At 39.6% G+C, this 20,231-nt stretch overlaps 1 protein-coding gene across 1 annotated transcript in view; it reads left to right on the top strand.

The window, feature by feature from the left end:
• Positions 1–20,231, top strand: part of AKAP6 (A-kinase anchoring protein 6) — a 356,374-nt gene that overhangs the window by 72,023 nt on the left and 264,120 nt on the right. Inside the window, exons 2-3 of the mRNA XM_023514406.1 lie at positions 8,847–9,098; positions 17,123–18,883. Coding sequence (XP_023370174.1) covers positions 8,847–9,098; positions 17,123–18,883 — 2,013 coding nt within the window. The remainder of the gene's footprint in view (positions 1–8,846; positions 9,099–17,122; positions 18,884–20,231) is intronic.

The following is a 20,231-nucleotide window of genomic DNA, read 5'->3' as shown; positions in this document are numbered from 1 at the left end:
ACAGTTTCAAATTGTTTACTCAAGAGTTTTTTTTTTTAATAATTAACTGTGGTGTTTCCCTGATCTGTGTTTAAAAATACAAAGTACATATATTAGGTAAGAATCTTCCACAGCTTTTTCTAATGAACACATACATATGTTAAGCATATGGGTCAAGATACATTTTAATCCCTTCATTTCTACAATTGCTAGTAAACAAAGTGAACAGAAATAATGACATGGCATTTTGCAGTAAGACCAAAATGTGTACACTTAACTGCAATCTCGATTGACTTTTCCCTTGTTTTCTGACTTTAGGTTGTGAAAACTTTTAATTCTAAATGTAACAGAATGCCCTGGTTATGATGAGGGTCCAAAGTTTATTAAACTCTGATAGGAAAAAAAAAAGTGGAAGTAAAGAGAATTCTTTAAAAGCAGGCTTCAATTTACTTTTATTTTAGAAGAAAACTGTCTGAACATCTCTTGCAGCTACACAAGACTGTAGTGTTTTGAGATAAAAAGTGAAATTATTTTTAGGGGAAGAGAAATGGAAACACAACATATATTTGATACTTTATGATAGATAAATGGGGAAATGCCTGCTGACTACTGTTGCTGTGGAGAGGCAGGTTGTAGTTATCAGGGAAGTTTGCTCTGTTTTCTTTTTGGAGGATAGCATGTGGGGAACCAACAGCAGAGAAAAGGGGCAAGAGCTCCGTTTATGGGACTTTGTGAAACTGTGTTGCCCTGGTGTTGCTTTAGCATCCCGGAGGGGAAGTTGCTGGGAGGACAGGTTTTCCTTCAGATGCACACAGAGTCCTGGAGATTGGCAATTTGGGGCACTTGTGGCAGAAAGTCAATGCCACTTGTAATTATGCTTGCAATTTCCCAGGGAAACCTTTAAGATGTTTTGAGAGGCTGGGTGCTGTGACTCACGCCTGTAATCCTGGTACTCTGAGAGGCCAAGGTGGGTGGATGACCTGAGCTCAAGAGTTAATGACCAAGCTGAGTAAGAATGATACCCTGTCTCTGTTTATAAAACAAAAACAAAAAACAACTTAGCTGGGCGTTGTATAGTGGGTGCCTATAGTCCCAGCTACTCAGGAGGCTGAGGCAAGAGTAACTCTTCAGCCCAAGAATTTGAGGTTGCTGTAAGCTATGATTCTAGGGCACTCTACTCAGGGTGACAGAGTGAATCTGTCTCCAAAACAATAACAAAAAAAATATTTAGAGAATGGCTGAGAATTAGTATGGTGGCATCACGATGAGTCAGCAAAGAGATCTTAGGAGCTGAGGAATCACACTCCCCCAGTAAGCAATCAGAGCAATTATAAAAAGGATGCCTTCATTTCTCTCCCAAAGTGGTGAACATTGGATGTATGGGCTAAATATATAACAGTTACCTTAACAATGTCTGGAAGAAATAAGATGCAACTAAAAAATATACAATAATCTGTATTACAAAAAAGAAAAAGTACCCCTCTCATATAAGCATACAATCAAATTAAAAAAAAAAACTGATTGAACCAACTGGAGTTTATTTGTAAACAGTCTTGGACCATGTCAATATTTGCGTCAGCTGCCTGGGTAACTATAGAAGATTCGTGTCTCAATGTCAGCTGTAAATTTTGAGACTGTAAATGATCTAGAAGGTTGAAGGAAGTAAGCAGTTGGCAACATAACATATTTAATGCGTTTTGTGCTATGAGTCATGCTAAATGCCACAGAGGTGACTGTGCTGTATGTGAATTAAACAGGACAATGGAGAGAGGGTCACTTTCCCACATTAGCACAGCAGTATCTGTGGGACATAATCCTATGCAACTCTGAAGATATATTGTTAACTATTGTAATTTGCTTAAATTTACCTTAAGATGAGTTCCAGACTAGCCTCATTTTTTTTTTATACTTGCCAGAAAATAATGTGGAAGCTCTCTAGTGTTCCTATGTAGAATCTGTGCTGATGGTCACAGCTCCATGACCCTAGGAGCTGTGCTTCATCTCCAGGAATCTGAAGGTTGCGTGTTACTCCAAATGAATTTTCATATGTATTTTACCGAGACTATAAAGCTTTTCATTATTATGATTATTGTTTTGTTGTTGTTGTTGTTATTTGAGACAGAGTCCCACCTTTACCCCAGTTGAAGTGCTGTGGTATCATCATAGCTCACAGCAACCTCAAACTTCTAGGCTCAGGCGATCCTCTTGCCTCAGCCTTCTGAGTAGCTGGGACTACAGGTACCTGCCACAGTGCCCAGCTAGTTTTTCTATTTTTAGTACAGAGTCTTGCTCTTGCTGAGGCTGGTCTTGAACTCCTGAGTCCAGGCAGTCCACCTTCCCTAGCCTTCCATAATGTGAGGATTACAGGAATGAGCTACCATGTCAGGCTCTTTTATTATTTTTTAAATTATCACACAGCAGAATTGACTTTCTTGATGTAAAGTTCTACAAATTTTAATCCATGTGTAGATTTGTATAACCACTTCTGCAATCATGATACAGACAGTTCCATCACCCCTCAACGTTCCCTGGTGCTATTGTTTTGCAGTCGTGCCCTCCTACCCCTAGTCCCTGGCAGCCACGCATCTGTTCTTCATGAGTAAAGTTTTGTCTTATGAGATTGTCAGGTAATGGAATCATACAGTGCAACCTTTTGGGACTGGCTTCTTTCACTTAGAATAATGCTTTTGACATTTATCCAAATTGTTGCATGTATCAATGGTTTATTTTTAAAATATTCCTGCATATTATATAGATGTACCATGGTTTTTTGTTCATTTATCAAAGGACATTTAGGTTTTGGTGACTGTGAATGGAGCTTCTTTTCATTTTAGTGTGTATATAAGTTTATATTTATCTGGGGTAAACACTCAAGAGTGAGATTGCTGGGCTACATGTTAATTTTATGTTTAACTTTATAGGAAATTGCTAAACTATCTTCTAGAATGACTACCATTTTGAATTCCCATCAGTATTATAGGAGAGATTGCTCTGGAAGTCCTTAGCATTTGGCACTGTCAGTAATTTTTTATTCTAGGCCTTCTATTAGGTGTGTACTGGTATCTCATTCTGGTTTTAATTTACATTTCCCTAATGGCTAATGAGGCTGAACATTTTGTCATGTTACTATTTGCCATCATTATATCCACTTTGATAAAGTGTTCAAGTCTTTTGTTCATTTTATAGTTGGGTTAGTTGTTTTCTTAGTCTTAAGTCTTAGAGTTCTTTCTATATTCTGGATATAAGTCCTTTATTGGATATGTGATTTGAGAATACTTTTCCAATCTATAGCTTATCTTTTTCTTTTTGAGAAATGTCTTTTGTAGATGTTCAACATCACTAATAATCAAGGAAATGAAAATCAAAACTGAAATTTATTTTAAAAATAGAGATGGGGTCTTGCTATATTTCCCAGCCTGGACTCAAACCCCTGGCCTCAAGCAATCCTCCCATCTCAGTGTCCTGAGTGGCTGGGACTACAGGTACACACCACTGTATCCAAGATGTCTAGATCTCCGGTTTTGAAGGGATTGTTTCTTTTGACATTCCTAAGCACCATGGCTCTCTTCTAAAATTACCAGTTTCCCTGGGTGTCACCACAATGATTGCAAATCTGCTGTCCACTGAGCAGGTCAGCCCTGTGAACTGAGTCTGGGTTCCAGGGCTGTCTGCTCAAGTCACAGGTTCAATCAAGTCTGAGGAGCAATGATTCCTCACATGTGTCAGTTAGGCCCTGGTCTAATACCTCCCTTCCCCAGGCTTCCACTTCACCTAGTTAAATTGAGTGCCTGCAATGGCCTCTCATGCTCAGATCTCGATGAGCCTTTAATTCCAAAAAGTTCCTGCTGGGAGACAGCCATTCAGCAAATTCTTTTTAAAAGTCTCTAATATCTAGTTATCTGACTGCATTAAAATAAACAGAATGTCCATAATCTTCAGCTTACTTCATAAAAATGTCCAATGAACTGGCAATGGTTAAAGCGCTAAGCATTAGAAGCTTCAAATTAATCTCCTACTCCTCCTCCTCTCCCCTACCCAGCCTCTTTTTCTTCCCAGAATTTTGCTGTATTGCCCAGGATAGAGCGCAGTGGTGTCATCTTAGCTCATTGCAACCTCAAACTCCTGGGCTTAAGCAACTCTTTTGCCTCAGCCTCTTGAGTAGCTAAGATTGTAGGCGTGTACTACCATACTGTGCTAAGTTTTTTGTTTTTTTGTAGTGAGGAAGAATAATCACTATAATTATTCTTTATATATTTGTTCAATGTTTACATAGAAGGAGAAGAAAAATAAGATTTTTTTATTATTAAAAAGTATTATAGATTCAGAATTACTCAGTTACCTTTCTCAAAATAAGTCTCATCAAATGTTCAGAGCAAAGGTCATGTTTTAGGGAGTGGGATACACAAACACATAAACCTGTAGTTCTTATTCTACAGTTTGTGTGTTCATGTGATTTTTGTCAAACCAGACAACTGGTGGCAGAGTAGAGAGCATAAAAACAATTAAGTAAATTAATAGATTCCAGAAAGTTGCATGCTGTGCATTACTTAGCTTGGGGGAGTATGCTCCTGTGGGAATGGAGCCATGTTACTTTTCCCAGTTCTGGGAGGAGTGGAGTATGAGAACCTAAGTTAACTGACCCTGGTAATACTTCAGTGACCCTTACAGATCATTTTCCCTGGATAGCTGCCTGGCCATCTTGACCTATGACCAGGCTTTGGCTACATTGGTACATCCATTATGAAGGAGCCAAATCATGTGGAAGGGCAGTGGATGGCATGTGCTTTGTTTGACATGAAGTGTTCGTGGTGCCAAGGCTATTTATAAGTTTTTGTATTGGGGGATGACATGGAGTAGATGAGATCTGCCTATTTGGCTATTCTGAGCTGGTGGCATAAAGGTTACTCAAGCCTTTCCCTCTTGAAGGGAGACTCAGGAGACAGAAGCTAATAAGTCTGAGTTATGAAGTCAAGGGTGTGAGGAAGTTGTGATCACTCCCAGGAGTGTGGTTAAAACTGCAAATGCTGTGCGGGGAGCAGAATGGTGTGTGAGAAAGGGCCCCTGGAGGGGCTGGTGGCCTGGATGAGGTTGTAGAGCACCAACAGGGGGAGACAGGAGTGAAGAAGTTGAACAAAGGAGGTTGGTGGCATAGGACTGTCTGAGATTGTTACACAGGGGGAGTGACAGCAGGTCGAGAGTGAATCTATGGCAGAGCTTTGTCCCAGTGGAATGGGTGTGAAGGTCCTGGGAGCTGTGGAATAAAGGAAACTTGAGGCTAGGGTGTTGGTTGGTTCATCAGTGTGAATATCGAAATTACCTAACATGATGGTGTGCTTGGTATGGAGAGAGTAAAACATGACCCAGAGAGTAAAACATGACCCAGCACATTTTTCAGTGGCGTGCTGAGAAGTGAAAGGGGAGAATGTAGGTAACAGCAATGAGAGAGGAAGACAGTAGGGTTTACAACAGTGTTTTTCAACCTTTTTTTAAATCTCATGGCACACTGGAACCTGTAGTTAAATTTCCATAGCACACTTAATTATGTTGATCAAAAAAAGATACTTGACTGTGCTTTGAACTTCTTTTGAAAATAATAATTTTTTTTTCTTGGAAACAGAATCTCATTCTGTGCTCTGGATAGAATGTGGTGGCATCATAGCTCACAGCAACTTCTAACTCTTGGGCTCAGGTGATCCCCTTTCCTCAGCCTCCCAAGTAGCTGGGACTACAGGCACCTGCCACAATGCCCAGTTAGTTTTTTTATTTTCAGTAGAGAGGGGTGAGTCTCACTTTTGCTCATGTTGGTCTTGAACTTCTGAGCTCAAGGGATTACACCCACCTTGGCCTTCCAGAGTGCTAGGATTACAGGTGTGAGCCACCACACCAGCCTTAGATCTTGAAAATTTTCCCCACACACCAGTTGAAAATCACTGGTTTAACATAGTAGGCACCTGCTGGGAAAGAAAGGTGTTAGTAAGAGGCTGAAAGGGCAATGGTCAGAAAGTGTCAAAGTGGTAGAGAGACCCTGAGGCCAGCCTTTTCCCCATTGGCCCTACCACCATCTCTTAGGTGAGGGACAAGAGCATGCACAGCCTTCCCTGGGAAGGAACCAGGATTCTTGACTGGAGTGAGACCAGGAAGTAGATGTAGCATTCTGTAAAGAAGTTAAGAAATGTTTTTACAATGGAATGGGGGTACTAGTTAGGTAAATATGGAAAATTTGGAAGAGGACAGTAGTAGGAGGGAGGGAATGTCTGAAGGCAACACAGAACAACATGGAAATAAGCATTATTTATTTATATCATAACTGTGTACATTAATGCATTTATGGGGTACAATGTGCTGATTTTATATGCAATTTAGAAAGCTTACATGAAACCGGTTAACATAGCCTTCAGAACCTCACTTAATTATTTGTTGTATTAAGACATTTATACTCTACTCTTAATAGATTTGACATGTACCCTTGCATTATGCATAATAGGTGAAGTTCTATCAATTACCCTCCCTGCACCTGGCCTTCCTCCTCCCCTGCTCTCATCGTCCTTGTCCCTCCTTCATTTTGGGTTATAGTTGTATTTTATCATTCACATGAAAGTGTGGGTGATTATATATTGGCTTCACAATAGCACTGAGTACATTGGATACTTTTTCTCCCATTCTTGAGATGCTTTACTAAGAAGAATATGTTCTAGCTCATCCATGTAAACATAAAAGATGTGAAGTCTCCATCTTTTTAATAGCTGCATAATATTCCATGATGTACGTACACCACAATGTGTTCCAATTAGGAAGTTTATTTCTATGAATGGATTAACAAATTGTGGAAATAAGCATCCTAACAGGACAAAGAACGTTTGCTTTGAGGTGGTGGTAAAGGATACCAGGAATAAGAGGTGTGGGGGAATATGTGCAGCAGATTCTTCAACTAGAAATCATGAGTAATGTGGAATAGCTGATGACAACAATTACAATCCAGCAGAGACTAGTTAATACGGCTGTGATTAGTTCCCATGTACTGGTTAGTAGGTTAACATATTTGTCCCCAATTTCTGTTGGACCACATTAGTTCATAGGCCACATTTGTAAGAACCTTACCTAATTAGGGTACTAAACTCTACTTAGTTTGAACTTTTTAATCTGTGCCAAGTTATTTTTACCAATTAGTTCCCTGTTATCAATTAGTTCTTAGGTTTCAGTAACTAATATTCAAGCATTCATTAGGGTTATATCATAATTATTCAAAATTCAGTACAATTTCCCATTATTTTTCAATAGGCCCTTTTTGCCTATTCTTATCGTAGATTGTTAAAGACAGGTTGCGTATTTTACCGTTTCTCTTTTAAAAAGTAACTGAATTGTGTGAAATCAGAAGGTTATGTTTCTGGCATGGCATGACTGTTTTGACACTGATGATAGGGCTCAGAGCACAAGTGCTATCTTAAAATTTTTGCTTTAACAAAAATCATAAATAAAAGCTCCATTTTAAAAAAATCACTGATGCACAACTAAAAAATGAGTAACTGAGCCCTTTTTGCTGACACCTATACATCATTTTGATGCTTAATGGTCTCATAAATTGCCCAAGTAAATACTACTCGCTGGTGAATGCCTTTCATGCTGCTGGCCTCTGACAGCACAATGAATATTTGAGAACTTAGAAGAACAAGTGACAGATTCCAAATCAGTATGCCTAATAGTATGTGTAAAGGAAATCAAAGCTTTGATTTTGTTTAAAATGTCTGGGTCTTTTATTTATTTATTTATTTTTAGTTTAATTTTTTATTAAATCATAGCAGTGTACATAAATACTATCATGGGGTACAGTGTACTGTTGCTGTATACAATTTGAAACACTTTCATCCAACTGGTTAACATAGCCTTCATGTCTTTTTCTATTGTGTTAAGACATTTATCTTCCACATTTAGAGAGATTCACATGTACCCTTATAGGATGAACCATAGGCGTGATCCCACCAATCACCCTTTCTCCACCCACCCTCCCCCCTCTCCCCCTCCCCTCCCCTCCCCTCCCTCTCCCCTCTCCCCATATTCCTGGGCTAAAATTGGGTTATAGCTTTCCTATGAAAGCTATACATTAGTTTCATAGTAGGGCTGAGAACATTGAATACTTTTTTCCCCCATTTTTGGGATACTTTGCTAAGAAGAATACTTTCCAGCTCCATCCATGTAAACATGAAGGAGGTAAACAAAATGAAACTGTTTCTCTTTTTTCATCCTTGGGATTTTTTTGGCTTTCCTTCTTGAGAGTGATTTTCCTTACAAAGTATAGGTTGAAAATTTAGATATCCACTGTGATTTTAAATTTTAAATCCTATACTTGTGGGAGAGTGACAATTGTCCCTTACATCAAAGACCCCATAGCTCATTAAGAATGGCTGGGAGTTCCTATGAAGTATACATTCTGGCTTGTCTTTCTTTATACCTGAGGTCTGGATGGTGTTCACGTCCTGAAATATTGCATGCTTAGTATGGTATCTGCTAGCAAATGGAACAGCTATGGGCTCCCTTCCAGAATCCCAAATAAATAGTAACAAAGAGAACAGAGAGTGGATTGGTTAGGTGAACCTTTTACCTTGGCTGAACTTTCAATTTGGGCATCAGAAAGAGTAGTAGGAATTGTGTGATGTAGGAAAAAAGATTAATTTACTTAAATGTAACAAAGGCCCAGGTCACAGGGAGATGGCCTGCTACTATGTATCTGAACTAAAACAAAGGCCAGGTATCCCAGGTAAGCTACTTGTGGAGTGATGATTCCTGTTAGCTGAGTTACCTTTTCCTCACCCCCACCTCCCTCCAGGATAAGGCAAAGTAGTTCTCACATATTTTGCTTTTCTTTACTGCAGGACATTTGTGAAGATATTTCTGATCATGTGGAACAAATCCATGCCCTCCTGGAGACGGAGTTCTCCCTGAAGCTGCTGTCTTACTCGGTCAACGTGATAGTGGACATCCACGCCGTGCAGCTCCTCTGGCACCAGCTGCGTGTCTCGGTGCTGGTCCTGCGGGAGCGCATTCTGCAAGGTCTGCAGGACGCCAATGGCAACTACACCAGGCAGACGGACATCCTGCAAGCTTTCTCCGAGGAGACAAAGGAGGTGAGGGTCATCTTAGAAGTCAAGTCATACCTTGTCAAGTGTGGCCATTTGAAAAGGTTTTCAGTTTAGGGAGGTGAGATAGGAATTCTTTGTAGGTAAATAAGCAGGCCCTAGGCCAGGCTTTCAATCTAAGACCAGAAACTAAGGCACTCTAATGTGAATGGAGCTTTATTATTGTATTTTCATTTATTTATTTGATTATGTGTTTATTTATTTTTGAAACAGTCTCATATTCACAGCAACCTCAAACTTTTGGGCTCGAGTGGTCCTTTTGCCTCAGCTTCCCAAGTAGCTGAGACTACAGGTGCCCATATAACACCTAGCTAATTTTTCTATTTTTAGTGGGATGGGGTCTTGCTCTTGCTCAGGCTGGTGAATGGGGCTTTAGACCTGAGTTAACTCATACTTGGTAATTTGCACAGATACCACCCATTGTTGTTGGTGCTAACCTGGCTTCCTGTCCTCCTTCAGTTATTTAATAAATATATACTGAGCACTTAATAGATGCCCGGGACTAAGTGGCATTGATATAATGATCAAAACATGGTCTCTGCCTTTGTGAGCCTGGAGCTGAGTGAATGTACACTGAGGCCAGACTGCTACTGGCACAGGCCCTCAGACTCTCCAGGTAATAGAAATTAACAGGAGGCCTAAGGGGAGTCACAGCCATGGCTTTATTGGGGCTTCTGCTCCAGCACAAGGGAGGTAGCACCAAGGAAAGTGATTAGGCTGACTCCCTGAGGGACTTCAGAAAGAGTTTTAAAGAGGTGTGCAGGGAGGGAAAGGGTGATGTATAAGCGTGGTGCAGGTGGAGATTTTCTCGCTCCTGTGTGGTTTTATTCCATGCTTCTGCACTCATGGTATGTCTCATTAGCATGTTAAATCTCCACCCCAGGCATGACTTTTAGCATTAAAATGAGAAAAGGAAAAAGTCAGGGTAAGGTCATTATTGGGGTCTATTCTGGTTTAAGGCAGTTAGATCTGGATTCTTTGTAGCCAGGTGCTGGATCCGCTTGTGTGGGTGTTTTATTTTAGTGGTGGTAAGAACATTACTCACAAGACAGATAGTTTAGCCCTTTTGTTGTATGGGTATGGGCTGAATTCTGGTGGTTAGGAAACTTGTTTGTCTCAGCCCTCTGTGAATAGCTGAGTTGGGTTGTATTGAATTCTGTGGTCAGAGGTGAGGGGCCGAAGTCCAGTTCCCATTTTTCTTAAAACTGTGACAAGTCTCCAAGAAGCCACTGGAGGACAGAGAAAGGAGCACCTAACTCAGATAGTGGAGGCTTTCTAGAAGTGAGTTTAACCTGAGACCTGAAGGGGAGACAGTGTTAGATTGGTGAACAGAGTAGAAAATGTTCTAGACACGAGAAATGACGTGACCAGAGACCTGAAGGGGAGACAGGGTTAGATTGGTGAACAGAGTAGAAAATGTTCTAGACATGAGAAATGATGTGACCAGAGACCTGGAGGTAAGAAAGAGAGCGGGCTCTGAGAGCTGCTGTTAGCACAGGAGCAAAAAGACAAGGGCCAGGGCGGGATTTGGGAGAACAGGTAAGTGGAGGTCAGATCATGAAGATTAAAAAAGAAATAAGCTTTTAAAGCCATATTAAGAGAAGTGGACTTTACATTGAGGATAAAAGAAGTATTTGTTCAGGGAACTGCCATGATTAGGTTCATGTTTTAGAAAAATCATTCTGGATACTGTGAATCAAATGGACATCAGAATGTTACATAACCAATAGATTTGAGTTTTTCCTGTTTATTTTGAGCATTTAAATGAGTTTGTTGTTATTCTTGATAGATAACTTAAAAACAGACACTGTCAATTTGAATCCAAGTGAACTCTCCCATTTGCAAATAAAAATTGACATATATTTGTAGAAAATGTATTGTGCTTTCTAAGCAGTGTCTGTACTATACAAATGGATATCATATATGGATACATTGTGTGTGTGTGTGTGTGTGTGTGTGTGTGTGTAGTCCCTGGCTCTTAATAGCCAATTTAGTACTAGAAAATATATATTCTCTAAGTTTATAAGGCACTTACATAAACATGTAAGATTAAAGGCCTTCTAATGAGTGTTTTGTAATTCACTACCTTATTAATTTATTAATGTTTCAGTGGCTCTAACATTATCAACAACATAAAACAAGTCTGTATTTATTCCCATAAATGATTTACTCTTGTTGATTTTTGCTTATTCAAAATAAATATGCTTTTGCTGTGACACCCTCCCTGCACACTTAGCAGGGAATCAAAATCTACCAGGCTCACCTCTAACTTTAAGTCACCATCCTTGGTTTTAGTTAGCTCTCCCTGTTACTGTGGCAGTGGGGAGGTGGTGTAGACTTCAGCAGAGTAACCACAGGATGAATAGATGGGTTGTGTGCTAGTTCCCAGGTGCCACCCTTTCAAGTTAGATCTTTGGAGGCTTCTCAGTTCAGACTCTTGTGGTTTTGGGAGACAGCAAAGAATCTCAAGCTCACCATCTCTTCCCCAAATCTGCTATCCACTTGGATATGTGCTAATGGAGATCAGAGATGAAGAAAGTTTGTTCATCCTCTAGAAACCTTTCTTTAGATATCTACCTTAGCCTTGTTCAACATCCAGTACTGAACAGTATTTCTGATACCATTTTTTTGAACTTCTAATGTGACTATATGAGAACATTTAAAATCTGCTTAGTTTTATCTTTTGTTCTTCTAGAATAATGGAATTATGGTAAATAGGTAAGGAATTAGGATAACATTTTTAGCTTTGTCAGAATAAATTCAGTGGTGAAAAAAGTCTGTAGAATGAAGAGGGAAATGGTGAAAAATAATTTTTATTAACTTTTTTTTTTTTTTTTTTTTTTTGCAGTTTTTGGCCAGGGCTGGGTTTGAACCGACCACCTCTGCTACTGAACCCACTGGCCCACTGGGGCCAGTGCCCTACCCCTTAGAGCCACAGGCGCCACCCAAAAAATAATTCTTAAACAGAAAAAAAAAAAAAACCACAAAGTTGATAAGCCAGAATAGTAGATTTCCTTGTAATAAAGGGGATTCATTTTTCTCTTGTGAGAAATTAGTTGACTTTCAGAGTCATATGTAAGAGGAAGTTTGAAACTCAAGAAAATGGAAAGTTCTTTTTTCCCTGTAAAAAAATATGAATTTTATTCTTTACTTAAACATGGAGCACACCATATCTAGTAAACAAATTGGCAAATGCCTTGCTAAAATAAAAACAGTCAACAACCAAACAAATAAGAAATATTTTAAGGCAAAACTCACAATTGTGTAAAAAATGTGTTATACTGAAATTTTCTATATTCCAGCACTTTATACTTGTTTCATTTAGCATAGAGTATTAAAAATAGTTCCATTTTATACATGAGATCAAACTGAATTTAAGAGCTGTTAAGGGAATGCTTAAGGTCATAAAACTAGGAATAATTAAATAAACCCAGTTTTTATTGACTTGTTTCGATAATAATATTTCTTTCTTTCCTCCTTTTCTTCCTTCTTTTCTTTCTACCTTCCCTAAATATTTATTGAGTTTCTACCATGTATGAGGTACTACACATTCAAAGATGAAAAACACACCTTCGGAATCACCTTCAGAATTTTGATCCTGACACAGTTCTGGGAGGTGGGCAGGGCAGATGCTGTTATCCTCAGTTTATAGGTGTCATTACTGTATCCATCTTACAGAGGAGAGAACTGAGGTCAAGCAAGGTAATGTCACAGGTAGTGGTAACTCTTAATATTAACATAATATTGACTGAGAGCTTACCATGTGCTGGATGGTGCGCTGAGCACTTTAGCTAAATGACGACCTTACTGTATCCATCTTACAGAGGAGAGAACTGAGGTCAAGCAAGGTAATGTCACAGGTATGGTAACTCTTAATATTAACATAATATTGACTGAGAGCTTACCATGTGCTGGATGGTGCGCTGAGCACTTTAGCTAAATGACGACCTTCTCTGTGGGAATGCACTGGTCCTTCCAGAGTGCTCACCTCATAGTACTTTGAGGATTCTTCACTAGCATGGACTGATTTATACCATGACAAAATACAGGGATGTGCTATATTTTGAACTACATGAGGGTTGGCTCCTGATTATATTTGTCTCTGTCTCCCATCGCATCTAGTTCATATGGCTGCTGAGTTAATTGAATTAAGTCATTTAAATAATGACCCTTTTGGACATAGAAATAGCATTTTAGGTTGATGGACTGGAAATTAATCATAGAGTTTAATTATGCACTTTATAATTTCAGCTTGTAGAAAAAGGAAGTTCTTAAGAATTGCTAATACAGTATAAATGAACTTATCGAAAAATCTCTGTGTTTTTCCCCTTGCCCATCAGATACTGACCTTTGCTTTGCTTCACATTCCCAGTGACTGCTGCTCTTCTCAGTCCACTGCGGGGCTCTGGAATGCATTCCTAACTGTAGAACCCCCACAGGGCAGTGCTGAAAGGAATCTGAAAAAGGGTCTAGTCTAAATGGTCTGAAATGCTCTGGCATTCTTAAGAGGTCTGTCAATTTATATGTTAGAAATTAAAGCATAACCAATACCATGTACTGAAATTAGGGGGGAGGGGAGGGAAGGAGGGGCCTATAAATTTTTTACTATTCCCATAATTAAAACAGTGAAATTCTATTTCTGACTTTCTTCTTAAAACTGACCACAAAGTAGCAATGGGCACTGATATGCCCTTAGGGCATGTTGATAGGGAGATCTTTAAATCTCTACATTGTGAGTACTAAGTCTCATGTTCAGTTAATGGCAAAATATAGTGTTAAAAAAAAGAAAGATCTGAGAAGGCACTTGAAACTAGGCTTCAGTTAATTTAATTGTAGGTAAAGAACAAAGCAAAATTTCTTGCTTCAGGTTAGAAAAAAAGGGGTAGGGGTTCCCTTGATGCCTGAGACAAGACCGATACTAGCAATAAACTGAATAAATTGCCACCTCCATAAACTGTAGCCTTCATCTGACAAACTGCTTCAGAATGATTAAATGGAGGCGTATTTGAGTGGAGGCATCACTAGGCAGCTCTGACACAGCTACCTGCGCTACGTATGTAAACGTGATATTTCTGAAATAAATAGGGCAATAAGGCCAACATGTGCTCATCCCAAGCTCCATACCCTCCTAAGATTTTATTACTTACACACATTAGAAAACTGTCTGGGAAGGTGGTCTGGCAGGAAGGAATGGGGCTAAAAATATTAGTATTACTAAGCAATATCTTCAGAGATGAGAATCCTTATTCCTCTGCTCTGAGAAACTTCAGAGAACTTTCTTTTTTAAAAATTGCCTCTGCATGGTTAAAGACTAACTGCTGTCTTTGTTTGCTTGTCACTTTTTGTCCTTTTCAGGTAGGAATTTTTTTTTTCTTATTAAAAAATGCAGTGTAAACTGGGTGCAGTGGCTTACACCTGTAATTCTAACACTTTGGGATGCTGAGGTAGGAGGATTGTTTAAGGCTGGGGATTTGAGACCAGCCTGAACAACATAGCAAGACTCCATCTCTACAAAAAAATAGAAAAATTAGCTGGGTATAGAGACACATGCTTGTAATCCCAGCTACTTGGTAGGGTGAGACAGTAGAATCACTTGAGCCCAGCAGTTTGAGGTTGCAATGAGCTAGGATGATACCACTCTGCCTGGGTGACAGAGTGTGACTCAAATAAACAAATAAATAAAGCAAAAATGAAACATGAATAAAAAATAGTTACCCCTAAGTGACAATCACTCAAATCTCAGTAGTTGAGATAGTCTGGCTGGGATCAGGATGGGAGGATTAAGCATTTTTGAGTATGGTATTTTCATTTCCAAACTAGAGACAGTCTAGAGATTTCTGAAGATTCAAAATAAGGCCACCATACTCTATTCTCTGAGATGGTCATTTAACAATATATTCATCTGACATTGTTTGTTGTGTACCTTTTATTCCTGAGCACAATATTATTTCTGGACTTAAGGTGCTGTGACCACTAAAATGGGGACCAAATGTATTTGCAAGGCCATGGTGCTCCCTGCTCACCCAAAGGCAAGAGGAGGTCTAATTTATATATGAATTCTCAGATTTCTTTTTTTCTGTACTTACTGTAGAAACTTTTTTTTAGTGTCTCTTTAACCTTATATAGGTATTTCAGTACAGTAACTATGATAAATATAGTAGAAAATTATGTTGCAAATTTTAACTTGTTATTAATTTAAATGGGTCTTATGGGATATCTTTGGAATTTAATCATCATTTTATAATCCTACTTCTATAAAATAGTAATTTCTGAGTAATGAACAATCAAAATATTTTTAAAAAATAAAACCTGCTTTTCAATTGAGAAGTTCACTATTACTCTTAAAAAGTGCATAAAGCATGACTTTTGTTTTACGTACTCCTTGGTGATTTTGGCCTCTGATTATTATTTAAAGAGGCTAGCCTGGAGATGAAGCACAAAAGTCACACAATTTCATTTAGGTAACCTTGTTGAGATTAGCAGCTAGTATTGATTCTTACTTTGTAGAGTATAATTTAGCATTAGCACTAACTCACAACTTGGTGAAACTCAATATACATTATTACTAAAAATAATGATATATTAAGAGTGAAAATTTGCTGAGCAGTTATCCATGTAGCAGACTTATGTGTTACCTCCTGTAAGCCTCTCAATACTCCCATGGCATGACTGAACAGAGGAAGGAAATGAATCTTAGTGACATCAAGCTAATAGTCACATAGCTAATTAGTACTAGAGCTAGAATTTCACTCTTAAGCTTGGGGTTTTAATTACTGAAGTCAACTAAAACTACATAATCAGAGGTAGAAATTACATGAAGTAGCATAGAGAGACATTGGTTTTTTTGAACATACGTACATTTGAGTGCTATTTCTATGCAGATCACTCTGTTAAGGCTACAGGTACCCTCTTAAGTCAACTAGATCTTGGGATAACCTGGTTGTAAGGAACACAGGGTCCAGCAGCCACAAGGGATTTATCTGGATTCAATTGTCTCACCCTATTTCCTCCTCCAGGAGGAAGGAGATCTGGGGATATATTGACCATTCACTTTTCAATTTCCTTCCTTCATTTCCTAAGGGGCTAGATTAGACCAGGCTGTTCTTCAGCCTAGTAGGCATAATAGGATTCCAGGGGCTCTACTACCCCCAATAAAGTATTGATCAAAAATGTCTCCATTTGTTATGTGATATGCAAAACTGCACTAGTAATAAGATAAAAGCCTTGATAGCATAATTAAAGATTAAAAATTTAAAATACTTACAGTGCTAATTTTTAGCATGTAATTTCAAATCAGCCTACCTGGAATTATAAATAGTAACAGAGGTAGGCACTTAGTATCTAAGATATACCAGTTGGGGTGGGCAGAGAAATGCATGCAGAAGAAGAAGATGGGGCCAAGACGGTGAAGTTCTGACAGTCATTAATTTTCTCCTGGGTTACCCCTGTTCACCATCAAAAGGGTGGAGCCAACCCTTGCAAATTCAGTAGTTCACCTGCCTGTGAGATGTGAATATGTATTTAGCATGACTGGCTCAGTATAATTAATCATATTAATACTTAACTTATTGAGCATCCACTATTAGCTAGCTGCTGTGTAGCTGGAGTGATAGCAAACAGCAAAACAAGTGTTCATGGAGATTTTACTTTTACATTATTTTGTTCCCAGGAGTTGTATAACTTAAGACTTCAGTCATGAAATGCTTATTAAATGAACAACATACTATTTTTGAATAGAAAATTAAGGCAAAAATGTATATTTTTGGCTTGATCTTGACCATTTCTATTAAGGCTCTGTGTTCTAGATTAAAGAAAAATCTTTAAGAATTTGAAGAAAATACTACAGTAAGCAATGTAGAAATTGATTTAATATGCCTTTCTGTTTATCAAACCAGAAGCAATCAAGACTGATGCATTTCTGACATAGCCTCCTGTACTGAGTTTTCACTTGAATAGCAGTGGAGTGTAACTGATGTTGCATTAACTGAAACTATTGCCATTGTCTGTTTCAGGGCCGGCTTGATTCTCTAACGGAAGTGGATGACTCAGGACAGTTAACTATCAAATGTTCTCAAAATTACTTGTCTTTGGATTGTGGCATTACTGCATTCGAACTGTCTGACTACAGTCCAAGTGAGGATTTGCTCAGTGGCCTGGGTGACATGACCTCTAGCCAAGTCAAAACCAAATCCTTTGACTCTTGGAGCTACAGTGAGATGGAAAAGGAGTTTCCTGAGCTTATCCGAAGTGTTGGGTTACTTACAGTGGCTTCTGACCCCATCCCTTCCAATTGCAGTGAAGCAGTTAGTGAAGAGGCATCTCAAGGATCTCTTTCAGCAGATGACAAAGATAGATGTAAGGACAGTGGTGCTTCTGCAGTTGAAGAGCAACCAGGCGTGACACTGGAGATGTCATCTTCAGGGGAAGCTCTAGCAAATACTGTTCAGCCCTCTTCTGAGACTGGGAAACAAGACTCCAATTCCTCTTCCCATCTTGGTGCAAAGAACCAACAGCCTCTTCCTTGTGAAAATGCAAACCCCAAGCGATCCATCAGAGATTGCTTTAATTATAATGAGGACTCTCCTACACAGCCCACATTGCCAAAGAGAGGGCTTTTTCTTAAAGAGGAAACTTTTAAGAATGATGTGAAAGGTGATGGAGGGAAAAAGGTGGTTGATCTGAAGCCCGAGATGAGCAGAAGCACCCCTTCCCTGGTGGATCCCCCTGACAGATCCAAGCTCTGCCTGGTGTTACAGTCTTCCTACACCAACGGTCCCTCTGCTGCCAGCCAGTCTTATGAGTGTTTGCACAAGGTAGGGGATGGGAACCTTGAAAATACAGTCAGAATTCACATTAAAGAAATCTCTTCCAGCCTGGGAAGGCTTAGTGACTGCCACAGAGAGAAAATGCGACTTAAAAAGCCACAGAAAACCTCAGAGGAGGTGCCTCTATGTAGAACACCCAAACGTGGAACTGGTTCTGGCAAGCGGGCTGAAAACACGAGGAGCTCAGGACTGCCAAATGGAATGCCTTCTTGCACTTCCAAGGCCATAGAAGGGTCAGAGGCAAATTCTGCTTCATCTTCACTCGAGCCATGCAGTCAGAGAAGTTGGAAAGCCAAATCGCTAGCACAGTCAGAAACATCGAGTTCACCACCTTGTACCCAGAGCAGCGAATCTTCTACTGGCTCAGACAACATCTTGTCTCCAGTGCCCCTTCTTTCAAAATCCAAAAGCAAAAAAGGTTGCTCTTCCTCCCCAAGTCATGTCACCAGGAATGGTCAGGTTGTTGAGGCCTGGTATGGCTCTGATGAGTACTTAGCTCTGCCTTCTCACCTTAAGCAGACGGAAGTATTAGCTTTGAAGTTGGAAAACCTCACAAAGCTTCTGCCTCAGAAACCCAGAGGAGAAACCATTCAGAATATTGATGACTGGGAACTGTCTGAAATGAATTCAGATTCTGAGATTTATCCATCATATCATGTCAAGAAAAAACATACAAGATTAGGCAGGGTGTCTCCAAGCTCATCCAGTGACATAGCCTCTTCGCTTGGGGAGAGCATTGAGTCTGGACCCCTGAGTGACATTCTTTCTGATGAGGAATCATGTATGCCTCCCTCTGGCGTGAGAAAATACATTGATGAAAAATCAGAAAGAGCTTCATCCTCTGAGAAAAATGATAGCCATTCCACTACTAAATCAGCTTTAATTCAGAAATTGATGCAAGATATTCAACACCAGGAGAACTATGAAGCCATTTGGGAAAAAATAGAGGTAAGGTGGTGTTCTTAATCTGAATGGTTTCTCATATGATTTTTGGAAGTAATACTGGTAGAAGGTTACCCGCTCCCCACTCTATTATAAAACGTGTTGCTATTTTTTATAAACCTAACTGATTCCCCAAAGAAAGAAAAAAAAAAGCACAATGACCACAGCATATGACAGAGAATGCATCACCAGGAACTGGCCTTGTCAATGCATTATGTGCCACTTGTTGGTACTGAATTCTCTGCTGATATTGCTTAAACCTAACATGGCTGGGACCCACTGGATATAATACAACATAAAATAGAGCAATAGCAGTGCACTCACCAGTACCTTAGGAATACATGAAAGGAATATTCCAGCACTTCTTGATTGTCCTAACCTCAGAATATTGTCCACATCTCCAGGTTACCACCTTGTAGAAATAGAGCAGACATTTCTAATTTATCAGAAATACTTGTTTTTCTTCTCTCTTTCCCCTCTTTGAGAACTCTGGCTAATAACCATGCCCCCTATACCATATACCACCCATGGGCTCTGGGATGAGGAGTTGACAGTTTGGGTAAATCTGTACTTTTGAACAAATTATTAAATATGATGAAATCTTTGAGGACAAAAACTTACCAAAATTCTCAGGGTTGAGCTTTGTAATATAAATTGTGATTTGATCCTTTAAGATCCATCTTGGCTAAAAAAAATCATTATAATCATTGTGGTGATGGCCCTTTCCTGAGAAGACCCCTGAAAACAGACCCAGTCAACTTGATAGTTATTTTTTTGTTTGATGACATATAAATGACTATGCCTTACATAATTTGTATGGCACTTTACAGTGTGCAGGGCTCTTCAATATATATTTTTTCTTTTTATTGTTTGGGATTCATTGAGGGTATAAAGAATTAGTTTAGGGGTTTCTGGGAAGATGGCCGACTGGTAGCAACCCTGGTCAGAGGCTCCTGAACAAAGGAAGAAAAACTGGTTGGAATCAGAATCTATGAAGTCAAAGACGGGGAGCTGAGCCCAGAAAGAAGTTCGGCAAGCTATAAATCCAAGGAAGATCATTTAAGAACATAAAATACAGGTACAAAGCGGGCCCCAGAACTGCTTACTAGACTCACCCCCCTCCCGCGGGTGGCGGGTGGCCGCAGAGAAGCCCCCAGTGCCAGGCAGCCACAGAAGTACTTGCTAGACCTTAGCGCACCCACGTCGGTGGCTGTGGACGACTGCACCACTCCGGGGGGGCCTAGAACTGCTTGCCAGAACCGCGCACCCCACGGGCGGCAGAGAGGAACCCCGTCCCAGGGCTCTGGGCAGGTCCAGAACTGATTGCCCGAGCGGCAAGCTTCCCGCGGGTGGC

Source organism: Otolemur garnettii, unplaced genomic scaffold (assembly GCF_000181295.1).
Source record: "Otolemur garnettii isolate 467f Iridium unplaced genomic scaffold, OtoGar3 scaffold00052, whole genome shotgun sequence".
In the NCBI taxonomy this organism is placed as follows: Eukaryota; Metazoa; Chordata; class Mammalia; order Primates; family Galagidae; genus Otolemur; species Otolemur garnettii.
Note: the sequence above shows the minus strand (reverse complement) of the source record. Positions and strands in the feature narration are given on the sequence as shown.